This window comes from Peromyscus californicus, unplaced genomic scaffold, assembly GCF_007827085.1.
Source record: "Peromyscus californicus insignis strain IS unplaced genomic scaffold, ASM782708v3 Scaffold_15__1_contigs__length_86483966, whole genome shotgun sequence".
Classification (NCBI taxonomy): domain Eukaryota; kingdom Metazoa; phylum Chordata; class Mammalia; order Rodentia; family Cricetidae; genus Peromyscus; species Peromyscus californicus.
Genome location: NW_026294447.1, coordinates 552,103 through 569,291, shown reverse-complemented (window position 1 = coordinate 569,291; position 17,189 = coordinate 552,103). Strand labels below are relative to the sequence as shown.

The 17,189-nt window shown below is 42.0% G+C and overlaps 1 protein-coding gene across 1 annotated transcript in view; it reads right to left on the bottom strand.

Annotated features, from left to right (window-relative positions):
- Lamb4 (laminin subunit beta 4) overlaps positions 1-17,189 on the bottom strand; it is a 118,792-nt gene that overhangs the window by 94,440 nt on the left and 7,163 nt on the right. The window contains 5 exon segments of the mRNA XM_052738248.1: positions 13,417-13,630; positions 13,778-13,842; positions 14,576-14,672; positions 14,674-14,762; positions 17,021-17,094. Of these exon segments, the coding sequence (XP_052594208.1) occupies positions 13,417-13,630; positions 13,778-13,842; positions 14,576-14,672; positions 14,674-14,762; positions 17,021-17,094 (539 nt within the window).

Sequence of the window (17,189 nt, the reverse complement as noted above, 5' to 3'; positions counted from 1 at the left end):
TATATAAATGAGATTGTCAAATAATAAGGGCAACAGAGCCCCAGCTCTGGTCTGGTAACAGACATTTCTGATCTCCAAATGAAGTTTCCAGTACTGGGAATGGGTTATAGCTAATTAAGTTATTGGCCAAAGAGGTTGGTCCCATGGGAACCTCCAAATAACCCAGGCTGTTGCCAAGGCTGTAGGTTGCTGTCCACAAACTGATGGCAAGACCCTATTGCTGAAGATAACATCTACACAACTCATTGAATATGGAGAAGTTGAGCTGGCACCTGCCTAGAGACTTCACTCCCATGGGCTAGTTAGTGCTTATGGTACCAGAAGGTACTCTGCAGATGGTACCAAAGAAGAAATGTAAACAGTAACCCAGCTAGAAACTCTTTATTCTACAATAGTTTTCTGTCTGGAAGATATGCTAGGACAATGGCACAAGGCTTGTATGAGTTACCAATTAATATCTTATTTTATTTAAGTCCCACTCCATGAGAAGAACCCATGCCCAACACTGCTGGGGTGACCAGTAATTTGAGATTAGATAGCCCAGGGACCTAGGGGAAAACCAAATTTCAGTGTTCTGCTAAAGGAATGTAGCAATAAAATTACTCTTAATGACATTCCTCTATTCTGATAGATCAGAACCTTGCTCAGTCATCTTCAGAGAAGCTTTCTCCTACAGTAGATAGGAACAAATATAGAGACCCATAATTAGACAATATTATCAGACAATATGCAGAGAGTGAGAAACCTCAGAACACTCATACCTAAAAGAGATGTCTCATCAAATCCCCTCAAGGGCTCAGAGAACCTTTTAGAAGAGGAGGTGGAAAGAGTGGAAGAGCCAGAGGAGATAGAGGATATCAAAGAAACAAGACCTTCTAAACACAGCAGGACTAATACAGGTATCAACTCATAGAGACTGAGAATCATGCACAGGGCCTGTAGGGGTCTCCATCAGTTGGGGTTCTAGATGCAAAAGAAGTGGACACATGTTTCCAACTCTAATCCAGAATCTATCTCCAATTGATAACCACATGCAAATAAAATTTTAGTTTTCCCCTAAAGAGTCTTTCTGGGGAAACAGAATAATACTCTTAAGGGTAGGCCACATGCCCAGTCGTAGATGGTAAACCAAAAATGAACTCAATGGCATCTTTGGAAGCTCCCCAGAGCTCTTTACAAATTTTTATTTTTATTTTTATGCTTTTTCTTTTTTTACCCTACAGGTCCTTTGCATGTATATTATGGTTTCTGGTTGTGTGATTTTATGGGATTCCTGAGTGTGCAAACTAGTGGGTCTCTGCAACTGTATCTGTTTCTTGTGCTGTGCTTGGGCTTTTTTCCTTCTGTTTGTTTTGTTCTATTCTAATTTATTTGTTTTTGTTTTATTATATTTAATTATTATCCCTTAGAAGCCTGCTTATTTTCCAAAGGGGGTGAATATGGATGGGAGGGGAAGTGGGAATGAACTGGAGGAGAGGAGTAGAGGGAGGGAAAACCATTATCAGAATATACTGTGTGAAAAAAAATCTATTTTCAATAAAAGGGAAAAGTAAAGAAGACTCTAAAGGTAAAAATAAGACCAAAAGATGGGAGTGGGCATCACAGATACTTGTTTTCTCCCAACAGGGACATGAGGAAGGAAGGGAGGATATGTTCAAGCTCTGAAACACACTAAAAAAAGATGTTTGTTCTTCACATCATAGAAAAACACATCAAAGGAGAAACTATCATTATCTTTTATTTTTTTGAAGCATCTACATGAGAGAAAGAGTAAGACATAGCCAAACTCTTGTTTTCTTTTTATAATTCTGTTGATGAGGCCAAAGTGTACATCAAGAAATTCTCAAAGTGGGATAAATACTTACTTGCAGCGTAGAATCAGCAAAAGTATCAACTTAAAAAAATATCAGTAAGTCAAGGAAGAGATGCCACATGGACACTAAAAGACACAATGACACTAAAAGAGCCAAGTAAAAGCCAAGTAAAGCTATGAGAGGTCATCTTTGAATGAATGGAGGAAAGGACTTCCTGTTAGGCAGGGATGCTGTGTGGCCCGTCTCACTAGTGGGTTGTCCGGTGGGTAAGAAAAGTAGCGTTTGTGACTTGGGGATGGAGGACCACTGTGTTGCTAGACATTAGGTCACCCCCAAGAGCTCTTGGTCTTCCAGGGTACTGTGCTTCTAAAGGGTTCTGCTTTTAGGGAATGTAGCAACATAAAAAAAATGACAGTCTTAATCTGACGAAAGTGCCTTCTTGGAAATAGTAAATTAAATGTTTGAAGTACTTGAATAAAGTTTATTTCCTATGACTAGATAATATGAACTTGATAATGCATTGCAGGGAGGGTCAAAGAAAGAAATCTGGTATCTCTAAGTGCTAAAGTTAACCTGTAAGCCCCACTTGCCCAAGGACTGATAACTTCACAATTTCTTGGAATGTTGGAGGCTGTTGTTTATGTAAGATAACAAGTCACATGTTTTCACCTCAGTAAACAAGGTTGGTTGCCCCAGCTGCACAGGATGTGCTTAATCAAATGTAGATGGGAGGTATGTAAGCAGGAAGTAAAGAAGGCCTTTAAGGATCCAGCCTCAAGGACTTTTTGCCAAAGTTCGAAGAAGACTCTACAACCAGCTAAGGATCTAATCTGAGGGATAAGGAAAAGAATCTACGTATACCATGTTCTTTCAGTCCATCTCTTTATTGTTCTAAGCAAGTATCTCTAAATCTACAGCTTCTTTTCAGCTCTCATTCTTAGCTCGTCTCTTGCCTGACTAACCTTACATTTCTAACAGGAGACTCCTTGTGATCCTGAGAAAAGTTTCAAAACCCTCAAGGTCATAGCACATTCCTAGAATAGACGATAAGGAGCAGAGCCATTACCATGGTAACACAAGGTTCCAAGGTCTCAGGACCAGAGGGAGGGTGCACAGTGCCCAGTGTGACAGACTCTGGGACATAGCTTTTTATCAGCAGACTTGGCAAGTGAAGAATTGGCAGGATTTTCTTAGTGTTTTGTGTTAACAGCCTTGGTGAGACACCTGGGATTCTGACCTTGTGCATAACTATAAAGTTTTAAACTTATGACCTATATACAAAGGCCTTTAGTCTAGTTCGAACTTTCTCTGAGGTGAAAGTGAGCTAAATGTGTGCAGTTTGTGTTAAACTGAGGAGAAATTATTATTATTTGTTCCTGAGCAAAAGGAACAAAGCAGGTTTAAGTGTCTACAGTCTCCTGGGACAATGGATCTGTCTATGAAGCATATCCTAGTATATTTTCTATTTATCAAAATTATACAGCTAAATGAAAAGTCATGTTCCTCACCACCCACACATATATGTGCCCATAAGATTGAGGTGTAATCATGAGATTACATATACATATTACATTAAAATGCATGGTAATGGGGAGATATCATAGTGTAATTACACAAGAAATCCACAACAAGAAACAGCCAATTCATTACAAAGGCAATAATTCCAAAATGCCATGCATTTTGGTTTAATCCTCCATCAGAATCTTTGACTCTGGTGGGTTGATCTTTTGAACACTAGTTGTCACCTGCTGTATACTGCCATATGATTTTGCTACCAACAGCTCTCAATAAGGAAGTACATTAGGACATATGCTTGCCCCTGATTGGACCACAGAAGGAAGTACCATAACCTTGTGGATTCTGCCTGTATGAACACCTGACTAACATAACTTAGTGCTATTCTCTGGGAGCCCTGGGTATGGACCTGGCCAGTGTCCATCTTCCTAGACAACATTAAATAAAGCTTGCTTTAATTGGACAATCATGGCTCTAGTCTTTCTCCTTGCAATTTTCAGATTAGCAGTACCCCCAAAATAAAATTAAGAAACCATTCTTTGCAAATAAATTTTCCCATGAGAAGCAGATGAAGACACTGTAATGCATGGAGTTTATTTTAGATCTATCAGAATTAAAACCCTCCAGTCTGAAGCTCTGTCTAAACTCCTTAAACCAAGTAGTTTAAGGAGTTCAGGGTGGGAGTGGGGGACTGTAGTCAGGCCAATCATTTAGTGCTTGGTTGTCTGACAGAATCTTTCAAGTTTCTATTGTTTATTTATTTTCTTCTTTTTTTTGTATTATAATTCTTTATTAATTCTTCAGGAATTTCACATCATGCACCCCAATCCTACTTACCACCCAGTCCCTCCATATCTATGTCACTCCAGGAGAACTCCCCCCAGATTAATTAAAAACAAAACAAAACCCACCTCAATCCTCAGTCTTTCTCACCTTTCCAACACCTCTTCACTCATTCTAGTTCCCTTGGGAGCTGTGGTATATTGTGCAGTATACCCTTTTGTCCAGTCATCCCCACCTACAAATGTTTATTGAAATGAGTCATTGGTCTGGTTCAAGGCCTCTGGCCTCTGGCACACCATCATCACTGGACCCTCACTGAAACTCCTCTTGAATATCCTGCTGTGGCCCTGATGTTATTTATTAAGTGGCACTGTTTACCATATGAGAGAAGCCTTGAGGCACGACAAAATCCACTCTAAGAGTCTATTAAGGGAAGGGAACAGAAAGGGTGTGCACAGGCCTATGGAATGACCGTGCAGAAAGAGAGAGAAGGAATAGGTGGAACAGCGCATGCATGGCCATGTAGCTGGGGGAGTGGCTAGGAATTCTAACACCTGAGTCATGGAGATCCTATAACTATGTTCCACAAGACCAGTCCCTTCACATGCTCCAGCAGGTCATAGATGGTGTAAATTTTAGGGTGGGCCAACCCAAGGTCCAGGATGTGGGCTTGTGTGGTACCTGAGCCACTGGTGTTATGGGAATTCTGTCATTGGTCTGCTAGCCAATTGAGAGGAGCATTTTGGTCCAAGAGGCCAGCATTTTGGTCCAAGAGGCCGGGTTTTCTTTGGGGATGGCCAAGACCAAGAGAAAAGGAGTAGAGGAGTGCTCAGGTCTTTCGAGCTGGGAGCGAGTGACTGCAGGTATTAACAGTGGCTTCTGATTTGGATCAGGTTCCCTTTTTATTCTTTAATATTTGTGCATGGGTTTTATTTGTTAATAAATGGTAAAGAAATTATATAGCACACTGGGACTTCCCCCCTCAGTCTCTCCCATGCTCTCCTATGCTTGTGCCATCAGGGCCAGTTCTCCCACACCCATGGTGAGGGGTGGGGCCATCTCTCCCTAGTACAGGGGCCAGCTCTCCCATGAGGAGTAGGGCTAGACTTCCTGCTGCAGTGTCCAGCAAAGGGCAGGGCCAGCTATCCCATGGCCAATGAAGGGTGGGGCTGGCTTAACACAGCCCTTAGATTTCAACACAAATGGTTCCTATGGCCCCTGTGGTAACACAGATAATGGGCATCAATACAGACCCCAGCGGCAGCAGGACCAGACATGGCTCTCAGCAGCAGCTTAGGTCTGGCCATCACCATGACCCCAGTGGCATCGCAGGCTACACAGATCAGTATGGTTCCAGCAGCAGCATGATCCTCAGACACCAACATGCTCTCAGGTGGCTGACCAGATCTGGGTATCCACACAGTCCTTGGTGGTAACAGGAGTCATGGACATCAACTCAGACCCTGGCTGGTGTAGGGCCATGGACCCACACATGGTCCTCAGCAGCAGCCCAGGCCTGGATGTCACCATGGCACCTTGCAGCAGCTCAGGCCACTCAAGATGGGCCTGTGGGTGTCTTCAGCCAGCCTAGACTGTGTAGACTCAGCCTGGCCTACAGGTGTCTTTCACCTGCCTGGGCCAAGTGGCACCTCCATTGTTTGTTATTGGATTGTGACTGATGATAAAAATCTTATGAAAGAATAACATTAGGTTCTGTTTAGTTTAGAAGGAGCTAAAACACTGACGAACAATTTTTTCCTATTTAAAGTCAGTTGCTTCCAGAAAGAAAAGAATAAAGCCGTATCTGTCTAAAATGTAGCCAGAAGGGGAAACTGGTCTTTATTTGGGACCTATGTTGAGGGTCGGCATAGAGTGTCAGGGCATAACTTAGTTATGACAAAAGTAGCCTTTTGAACGGGGGGAGTGGATAATGACTTTATTTTGAAATAACCCCATGTCTCAGCCTTTGGAAGGTGTAATACAATTTAATTCTACCTTTAACTATGTCTTAATGCTGGAGACTTAAAAATAGCCAAAGTTTATGGCTGGAATCATTTCTATAAATATTTGGACTCAAATGTGGACAACTGGAAAACAAATTATAAAGAACGATAACCCATCCTATGAGTACACATTGTGTACACCCCACAAACATGTTGAGGTAAATGGACAAACTGGGGAGTCTCATGGTGGAGGCAAGTTACAATGTCCTCATCTGCTTCTCATGGGGAAACTTGCAAAAAATGATTTCTTAATTTCATTTTGGGGGTTTTAGATTTCTTTCTTTGTCTTCCTGAATGCATTATTAAGCTAATATCATCTAGTCACTAGGAATAAACTTAGTTCAACTATTTTAAATGTTTAGTTTGCTATTTCTAAATCTTTAGATTACTAATTATCTGTTTCAAAATATTTGTATTTCCCAGATTCTACCCAAGACTGCAATGTTGTCTCCTTTTATAGGCAAATAGTTTTTAAACCATTAATAAGAGCAATGACTAGGGCAGATGTGTGTGTGTTCTCTGTATTTGGGTGTGGTGTGTGTGTGGTGTATATGTGTTTATGATATTTTTGTGATGTGTGTGGCGTGTGTGTATGTGTGTGTTGTATGTGTGTGTGGTGCTTGTGTGGTGTGTGTATGTGTGTATGTATGTGTGGTGTGTGTGACACATGTGTGTGTATGGGTGGTGTGTATGTATGTGTGGTGTGTGTGATGTGTGTGTATGTGTGGTATGGGTGTGTGTGTGTATGTGTGGTGTATGTGGCATGTGTTTGTGTATGTGTGATGTGTGTATGTGTGGTGTGTGTGATGTGTGTATATGTGGTGTGTGTGTGTGTGTGTGTGTGTGTGTGTGTGTGTGTGTGTGTGTGTAGAGGGGGACTGCTGCAGTTTGTAGGCTTCCACCCTACTTCAGTGAGAGATCCTGTCTCCAGGGACTAGGACAGGCAGAAATAGAGAAGGGCTCTGACAGCCTTCTCTGGCCTCTGTGCATGAACAGATATGTGCAAATTTTAGGATACTTACTTCAGGATACTTAGGATACTTAGGCAATTTTTCTCCAAATATATTTTCTGGAAATCCATTTCTTTATGCTAATTTTGAACAGGTCATGAAAGTTAAAATTTATTCTGATACCTACTGAAGTAACCTGAGCAAATGCCTTCACTGATTCTTTTCTGCATTATCATTTAAAGTCTGAATTCTAAGACACGGGATGTATTCTGTTGGCTATTGAACTACATTTGTATAGAAATCGCTCTATTGTGATTAAGAAGAGCTTGCATTTATGGCTTCCCAGCAGGTCTCCTCTTTTGCTTTGGTATTGGATGCAGTTGCAGAGCTGTTTGCTCTTTACCCAGGGGACTTCTTAGGGCTGAGTTAGCAGCAAGCATTGGACAGAGAAGATAACATCATCACTCCAACTAAGATCAGACTTGCTTTTCCTCTCTAGAGAAGCAGTGATTCCTCCAAGCTGTGTAAACTCACTACCTGGAATCTCATGGGACTTAGAATTTAAGCAAATGGAAACCTAGGCTAATACAACACTGGTGCTTGCTAGGCTGTAAGAATGTCCTTTGTCTTTGGTCCATGGATTTTATGTCTTACCAACATCTATGAAACAATAATAGACTAATTTGCTAGTTTATAAGGGGAGTAAAGGCTCAAACCCACCTCTTGACATTGGGCATGTTAAATCAGATGGTATTGTTATCCAGGATATTGCATAGCAATGATGGGACTAAACTGTGGCAAGCAAGGTGCCTCATGTGCATAATTTAAGGAGGTTCTCACTTTCAGATTCATGCAAGTGGCAAGTGGTAGCCCTATATTTACATGACTCAGACAGCAAGCACTGCCTTAAATTTAGGGACCTACTGCTTTGCTGGCCTCATTTAGTCCCAGATCTACAGAAAAATGCAAACTAAACCACGAATGATATGTTACTTCATTAGTAATGAAAGTGTAACAAAACTAAAGTTAGCAAAGGTTGAAGCTTGGCAAAACCCAGGGCTGGCAAGGAGCTGAAACCAGAGTGGGTTTTCTTTTACTTGTGTGTGATCATAACTGACACGCTAGCCTAGGAAGCAATTCAGTGTTATCCAACCATATTTAAGAGATGCACAGCCCATGGTTCAGGAATTCCACTCCTCCTTATGCTCCTTCTGGATAGACTTTGCTTATAAATTTAAGAAGGTTTATTGTAGCAACAGAAGAAAATACATCCTATTCTATTTATAGGAAGGATTATTTTAAACAATGCAATGGAAGGACTAGGGTGACCTGCTATGGGGCAAATCTGAAAAAATAATCAACACTGTGGAATGAAATGCCCAAGTTGTTGACAGGACATATGTAATATAATACCATTTACCCAAAGCCATCATTGACAAAAGTCTGAAAACATGCCAACATACATTGTGAACAAGAACATGCCCGGGAGTGTAAACACAAGCTTGGCAAGAGTAAATAGCAATTATCCAAGAGCAGTGACTTCTAAGAAGTTTAATGGGGCAGACAGGCACCTTGCACAGCACCCATTGTGGTCTATAAAGAATCTCCAAGGACATCAAGGTAAGTTACTTGAATTTGATAAAGCGGGACATGGATATGGGTGTTCATTGTGCTATCACTTTGTATACATTAGAACAACTACATTTTTAAAGGTTGTGATTAAAGATAGACCATTTTTACCTGGACCTGGTGGCAGAGGCTCATAATTCCAACTACTTGAGAGGCTGAGGCAAGAGGATCACAACTTCAAGGACTTCCTCACCTGCAGAATGATTTCTGGCCCACTGGGAAAGCTTAGGGAGACCTGTGTCAAAAATGGAAAAATAAAAAACCAAAACACAAAAGCAAAACAAAACAAAATAAAAAAGCTGGGCAGTGGTGTCTCACACCTTTAATCCCAGCACTCAGGAGGCAGAGGCAGGTGGATCTCTGTGAGTTTGAGGCTAGCCTGGTCTATAAAGCGAGTTCCAAGACAGTCAGTGCCGTTACACAGAGGAAACCCTGTCTCAAAAAAACAACCAACCAACCAACCAACCAACCAACCAAACAAACAAACAAACAAGATTAAGAAGATGAGCCAATAGTTAGAGCACTTGCCTAGTATGTAAGAAGCCCTAGGTTCAGTCTCCAGCCTCCCTGCCTAGCCTCAAAGATTTTAAAACATCTTTTTAATGCATCAAGGCAATACCCTATTGAATTCATCCTAACAGCAAAATTGAATTGTCTACAATCAGTCAAATGCTTCAACCAGTTTCATTCCTATTTCCCTAAGTTGACTTTCAAGGCACCTGGAAAATCTTAAGCTAAAAGCCTTTCCTGGGAAGATCTGGAATGACTGCCTTACCCGCCCCTCTACTCCCTGTCTTGCTGCAAGACTCTTAGGCCTGCCCAACATTATTTGGCTCCATTTGTATGTAAGAAAAAGCATTCTTAAAGAGGAAATTACTTTGCATACAGCCTCCACAAGGTATTTTGTTGACCCAGTTAAGCTTAGAGGGTGCACTGGAAGCAGCTCCAAGAGGCCAGGCTAGAGCTTGCTCAGCCAGAAAGAGTGAGGAGAGGCTGAGGACTCACAAAGACACACCTAAGGATCCAAGATGCTCTTGAGTAGGTCCTTGTAGAAATGGGAGTAGTGTGCATTGGTCACAGAGAGATGGCAGTGCTCAGGTATGCCCTGGCTGAGGCCTCTGTTTGCCTCATACACAGCCATGTCATGCTGAACAAGGGGAGGTGGATGCCTGACTGTTTCAGTCTTGTAGTCTTGGGCTGGTATGTCCGTGGTTGCTTTCCCACCTCACTCTCTTCTTTCCATGGTTAAACCAAGAGTACCATGCCCCAAACAGGTGCTTTCCAAGGTCTAATAGGGATTCTGCTCACAGTCTTTATAGAAAATGTTCTCTGAATGTTTAATATGCAATCTTCATGCAAACAAAATAAATTCCTTGTCATCTAGAAACCACAGTGGCAGTATGTGTGGTGGTGGTCAGTTGACTTTTTTTTTGTTTTGTTTTACAAATTACACTTTGTAAACTTGATTTTTTTTTTTCTTTTTCACCTGGAATGTTCTATGTTCTGTAAGATGCTGGAGCTGAGCCCTGATTAGCTTCCATGTGGAGTCCAGATGAGCTGTAAGTGTAATAGCAGGTCATTTTATCTCAGCCGGTCATTTTATCTCAGCCGAGCCTCAGCTTGAAGAGAAGAGAGCCTGGAGGGCTGTTGGGGTAGAGGATTGGGGATGTTTGCTTTTGTGGTAATGTCTGCGCCTCTCTGCCGCTACCTTGTTTTTTTTCTCTGTAAACAGGCTGAGCTGGCTTTGTCTTGAATACTGTGACTGTCACAGATGTGGATTTGGGTTCATTTTTTTTTTTTTTAACATCACTGTTCTAGGGGCCTGTCATTACCTCATGTTCTATTTTTTGTTTTTTCTAAATCTGGGAAAATAAGTGGGATAACAAGGTGGCTTGAAGTTCATGAAAATTCAGAGGCAGTAAACACTTTACCAAAAACAACACTTAGTTAACCTATGTAATTTATGTAAAGTACTACAGCCTAGCAGTCTCAACTCTGGACCTCCTTTCTCCTGTGATGATGCAGGTGGTGGAGATTCCTGTACCACACCCAGTGTGTACCAAATCCAGTGCTCACCAAATGCTTGGACTTGCATTGTCCCTGGTTTTGTAACCCTCTGCCCCACTCTGAAGCTTGGCCACAGAATATGCACATAAGTAATTAATTTGGGATGTGACAGTCAGGGAAGCTGATTTTCCCATGTGAGATAACTGAAGAAGTTAGGACATCACAGTGAGGAGCTCAGCCTGTGGCCTCACTAAGTGCTCTTCAGGCATCTTGGAAAAAAACTTGCATCTCCCACAGTTGGAGCCTTCAATACTGTGCTGACAGACAGCAGCCATGAGGACTGTTGGTGTGGCAAACCGTGTTAAACTCTCTTTGAGGATGAGGAGGCTTGTCAATGGAAACCGACATAACACAGCTTGCTGGGTATCAGTGATAATGCTGACCCAGATTTCAACTCCTTAAATTTCAGAAGTTGAGTGACTGCTTACAGAATTCTAGTTTGGGGCAGCAAGTTGCAGCTGTTAGTGTGATGAGGCTTAGGATGGGGTGGGGGCACATGGGATTGGGCATAGTGAAGTTAGGAGATTAGGAGAAAATAGATAGTTAGGAATGGAAGCTTGAGAAAAATGATATTCTCTTGGATTTTCACAAAATGATTTATAGTTGGAGAGGAGTGTTGCTGAGTGGGAAGGTGCTGTGGCCACCACACCATGGCTGAGAGGAAGGTGACCAATAAATGGTTCAAAGCCAAGTGTGGTTGTGCATGGCCAGAATCCCAGAGCTAGGGAGGCTGTAGGGAAGAGGAGCAGGAGTTCAAGGCCAATTTCTGCTACATATGGAGCTTGAGGTCAGATGTAGGAGACCCTGTTACCCACAAACACACTTACACAAGCATACACACATACACACACAGTCACACAAATACACAAAAATACACACACACAGACATACATATACACACACATACATACTTACACAAACACACAAATACACTCACAACCACACATATATATAATCACACATATACACATATACACAAAAATACACCTGTATACACAAACATACACACATACACAAAATATACACAAACATACATACAAACACACATACATACACACACATGCAAATACACATACACACATATACAAAAACACACATAGACACACAAACACACACACCACACACACATACACAAACATACACAATCACATCAATACACAAAAATGTATACACATACACACAGAAACTAACATACATAGATGTTCTGGTGGACGCTCCATCTCAACTCCCCTCCCCCATCTCTCTCTCCCTAAATCCGCCCCCTCAAAGCCCACCAAACAGCAGCCCCTCCTTTAGAGCTGCCCTCTTGCTCCAGACCCACCTCTCAAAGCCCACCAAAAGCCAGTCCCTCCCTGGGGCTGCTCAAGACCATGCCTACAGGTTCCTTAGGGCCTGGTAGCCATATCTGCCATATGACTCTTCCTCTGCCTTTCCAAGGGTCACCCAGGATTGCTTTGCTCTATTTATTAAACTTGGATTTATTAATTTGGCCCCATTGGCTTATTACATCAGTGGAGGTGGATACTCAACAACTAGGGATTCAAAGCTTATCAATATACACACACACACACAAACACATTATACACACACATACACAAATGCATACACAATCACACATACACATACATTCAAACACACACCTATATATATACAAACACATACATATATACACACAAACAAGTACACATACACAAACATGCACAAAACATACACACACACACACACACACACACACACACACAGTCCAAATTGCTTAGCAGACACACCACTGCAAAAAAATAGAATTCTTGGGTTGGAATATATAGTTCAGTATGTGTATATATATACATACATATATATATGTATATATATATATACACACATATATATATGCTCATATAGATCTTACTTGGAATGTTCTAGGCCCAGGTTTCATCTTCAGCACCACAAAAACAACAAGCAAGAATGAGAGCAACCCACAGTGTTGAGTTATTCAAAGCTCAAGGCTATCACGTGGGTTGACCATTTTTACAACACCAGATAATCATTAAACACATTTTAGCTTTCAACATAGGTCTTTCATTAAACATATCTTTAATGTATTTTTGTGAGAGCATGATTGTAGAACTATGGTTCAATCCTAGAAACATTCTTTATCCTAAAAGAATAATGAAAAATAAAATGTGAGAAAGAGCAAAAAACATAGTGGTGCTAACTTGAAATCATAAAGTTTAAATTCTGTATATGAATGTATATGCCCAGAGGTGGCATAATCTAGGCACCTCTGTCTAGAGCAGCGGTTCTCAACCTTCCCAATGCTGCAACCCTTTAATACAGTTCTTCATGTTGTGGTGACCCCCAACCACAAAATTATTTTTGTTGCTACTTCATAACTGTAATTTTGATTCTGTTATGAATCATAACATAAATGTCTGATTGCAGGATGGTCTTAGATGACCCCTGTGAAAGGGGGTCATGAGCCACAGGCTGAGAACCACTGGTCTAAAGGTACTGAAAGGTCCCAGGTGGCCTCACTCAGTGATATTTGCTTTCATACAAACCTGGTATTAGGATTAGGTAATGGTCACAGAGTAGTCTGGTCTGCATTTGGTACCAGAGGAGTGAAAGACTCCTCTGCAGGGAAGAGCCAGCCGCTCTTTTGGGTTAACAAGTTACCATTCCTGGAGGACTGAAAAAATCCCCATATACCTTCTGGAGAGGGTTACCTTCACTGCCATGGCCACTGCCAAAGCAGCTTCCCAGAACAACCATCTTGTAAAGAGCAGAACAGTACTTATCAAGGGAACCATTTTGCTTCCTTCCAAGTGAAGTATCCCCAAGCGTGTTGAGCTTGGCAAAGTTTTTCCTCAAGTTTATTAGTGTCATAGGTCTTGAGAAGGAAAATATAACAAATCAATGTGCACATGAGTTTGTGGGTTCAAGGTGCTTTCCTTGACTGGTGTTCTCCCAGCCCACCATAGAAATGCAAAGACAAAAAACACTCCTGACATAGAATTTTAAAAAGTGAAAATGTAACATAATCCATATAGGGCTGTACAGGTTTTCTATTTCCAAACTGGGATCCAAAACTTTTAAAACAATCTGCAAGATAAACATAGGTGAATTTATAATATGGTATCCCCAAATATAATTGTCTCATTTTCTCTTAGAGAAGAGATCTTGACTCTGTCAAAAGGCCTTTGCGTCTCAGCTGGTGTTGGTTTTTAGGTTATCATTGGGATTTGTATGAGAGGAAGTACCATCAGAGGTGACTGAGTGATTCACCAGGACTGCTGGCTCTTGCTGCATAGGTGTTGGAGTAAACAGAGGAGGAGGCTCCCAGTGGGCCTTTGGCAGAGTGGTGGACAACTCAGAGAATTATCACCAACCTAGACCTGGAAGGCATTTCGGGGACTGTCCCCTGACACCAGGTCTGTTCTGCCTGATTAAGCAGCATCCTCCAACTCTCTTCCCACCCTGCCCCTCTCCCAGCCACCAGTTATGGGCAGAGGGATGTTCCTGAGGTTCCACCTGGGTGGTTTGCAGAGCAGGCAGTGGGAACATCCAGCTCAGGGTTGCTGCTGGCTGAGTGGCTGCTTTGCAAAGCTTGGGTCCCCAGGCCATGGTGCTCAGTTAGATTTTAGGCCTTTGCTTCTTCAGCTGAGCACACTTGTGCAGGATTATTTCTGATAATGCTTTTATTATTTACTATTCAGTTCTCTTCAACGTAGACCAACAGCTCACACCACATTTCAGCCAATACTATTTAAATTTAAGTTAAGCATATTATAATGTTTAATTTATGATGAACTAAACCCAGAGAAAGAAGTGGCACCCCAACACCAGTTGAGGGTTCAATAACCAAGTATCTGGATTCACGAACCAGTTCTCTCACTTCTGAGGCTTGGCCCACACTGATGCCAGGGAAGGAAGCTACAGTCTTCTGAAGAATGCCTGAGCATGTTCCAGGTGCATCCAAAGTCTGTGGAACATTCTGCTAACATTGCAGCAGGTTGAAAAGTCTATGAAAAAGTTTATATACATCACAATGATTAACGAAAGCAGATCAGATTACCTACCTTGAACATTTTCATTTTTAAGTTCATATCATGCTTTTTTTAAAAAGTCTATTATACAATTACAATCGTTATACCTAGATCTCATTCCAAGAAGTGGATATTTATTTATCAATGCACATTTCCTCAGAATCTAATTACACCTTGAAAACATTGCTGCTGTGTAAATAATTAATGCAAGAACATGGCATATAAGTTGTAGTGGGTAGCCATTCCAGCTTTGATCTGGAAGTTCCAACCCCCATTGAGACTTCGGCAACTGCCACGCCTACAAGGCGGGGCCAAGGGAGGCGCCGGGGGACCCGAGATCTGGATCGGCGGGCGCTCTCTCTGTTGCGGGACCCTGGACTGGAGAGGTGGACTGAGCAGAGCTCCAGAGAACACCGCTGGACTGTGATACACCTTCCCCAGACTCCGCGACCTACCTATTCCTTAATTTGTAAGTTACGCCATTAAATAAATCTCCTTTTAACTACGTGGAGTGGCCTTAATAATTTCACCAATACGTCAATATTTCAGAGCATTTTGTTATGGCTCTCCTTCCCTCAAATACTTTTCCTCAGGCAAACCCTTAAACATTATTAAAAACCCATCTATGAAGTTTGTGTTGATTGCTTAGGGCAAACTGAACCTCTTAATTAAGTTCCTTGCATTCCAATTATATATACATCTCTGCACTTTGTGTTATAATTTGCTATTTCTGTTGTATCCATGAGAGATGGTGAAGTTCTTTGGGGTAAAGACTCATATGACTTTTTTTCCCCCCATATCTGCTTATTTTTATTTCTTTTTCTTTTTTTGTTTTTTCGAGACAGGGTTTCTCTATGTAGTTTTGGTGCCTGTCCTGGATCTCACTCTGTAGCCCAGGCTGGCTTCAAACTCACAGAGATCTGCCTGGCTCTGCCTCCCCAGTGCTGGGATTAAAGGTGTGTGCCACTGCCGCCTGCCTATTCTTTTTCCTTTTATGACTATAAACTGATCCCAGTCTCCTAAAATTAGATTTTTAGTGAGTGATTTAAAGTGATGTGTGTGTGTGTGTGTGTGTGTGTGTGTGTGTGTTGGGGAGACAGCTTCGTGGGCTTGCAAGCACAGGTACCTGAGTTTACTCCCAAGGACTTTGTGTCTCAGCACTGGGGAAGTAGACATATGTAGATCCCTGGGGCTCACAGCATCACCAGCCTAGTAAAAGGACAGGAGTCAGCACAAGACACCCCAACACCAAGTTCTCAGCCCAAAGGAGATTAGTTTGCCCCAGAGGGAATAAGGACAGGGAATAAGAGACAAAGACAGGGGATAGAGGACAAGGGAGAACTGGAAGGGAACAAGGAGGAGGGGACACAAGACTGCCTCCAGATGGAGAGACGACAGGCATAGCCCATAGGCAAATGGCAGTTTATAAAGGGAAAAGGGGAAACCCTTTGTTAGGATGAGGTGTTTAGTTTTAACTGGCCATGTTAATTAGGTGATCCAAAAATGGGATTTTTTGGTTGCTGAACTTCAATATTTTGATAGCTGGACCTTGGTGGCCAGCCTCAGAGGGAAGTAGTCGAATAACGAATAGACCTTAGTGGCTAGCTTTAGGAATGCAATCTAACAGTTTATCAAGACAGAGGGAATGGGGGAAGGGCAAGGCATGCCAGAGCCATGTTTGCTAAGTATGGGCTTACTAGAGCCCTTCACCCTAGCCTAGATGGTGAGTCCCAGGCCAGTGAGAGGCAACGTCTCCAAAAAAAGGTGAATGATGTCAGAGGAATCCTCTGGCCTCTACATGCGTATGCACAATGTGTCCATGCACTTGCACACGGATACACACAGACACACAGATTGTAGTATCACCACCGCTCTCTGACAGCCCTTAGAAGACACCAAATCCTCCTCTTCTGGCTCTGTCTTCTTTCTAAGTGTTTCCAATTCCTACTCTTTTTTTCCCAGAGACTGTCCTCATCTGGTTCTTGTGGTTGCTGTCATCCTAGCACTTGACATTTCTTGCCTTTGTCCTCTATAAGATTTTTATTAACCATATAGTCACTGAATAACAAGCAATGTTTTCTATTTCAATTAATTCAAGAACAAAGCCCAGGTGATGAAACTAGAGTGTAGGCTTATTTGGTTTTTGTTTTCCATTAGGAATCCAGGAAGACAAATTTTGGGTTGATATGGTACATTTTTGGCCATAAAGGGGGTGGCAGGCCTGTCCTCAGTACCTTAAAGGTCAGAATGAGGTAGCTGAAGTAGAACAGGGCCTCCAGGTCCAGTTTAATGCTGACATGATCAATACCTAAAGAAAAACCCAGCAAGAAGAATATCAGTGATAGTGAGAGTCCTGCTTATTATGTTCAACCTTGCTAGTGGCCCATGCAATTAAAGCCCTGT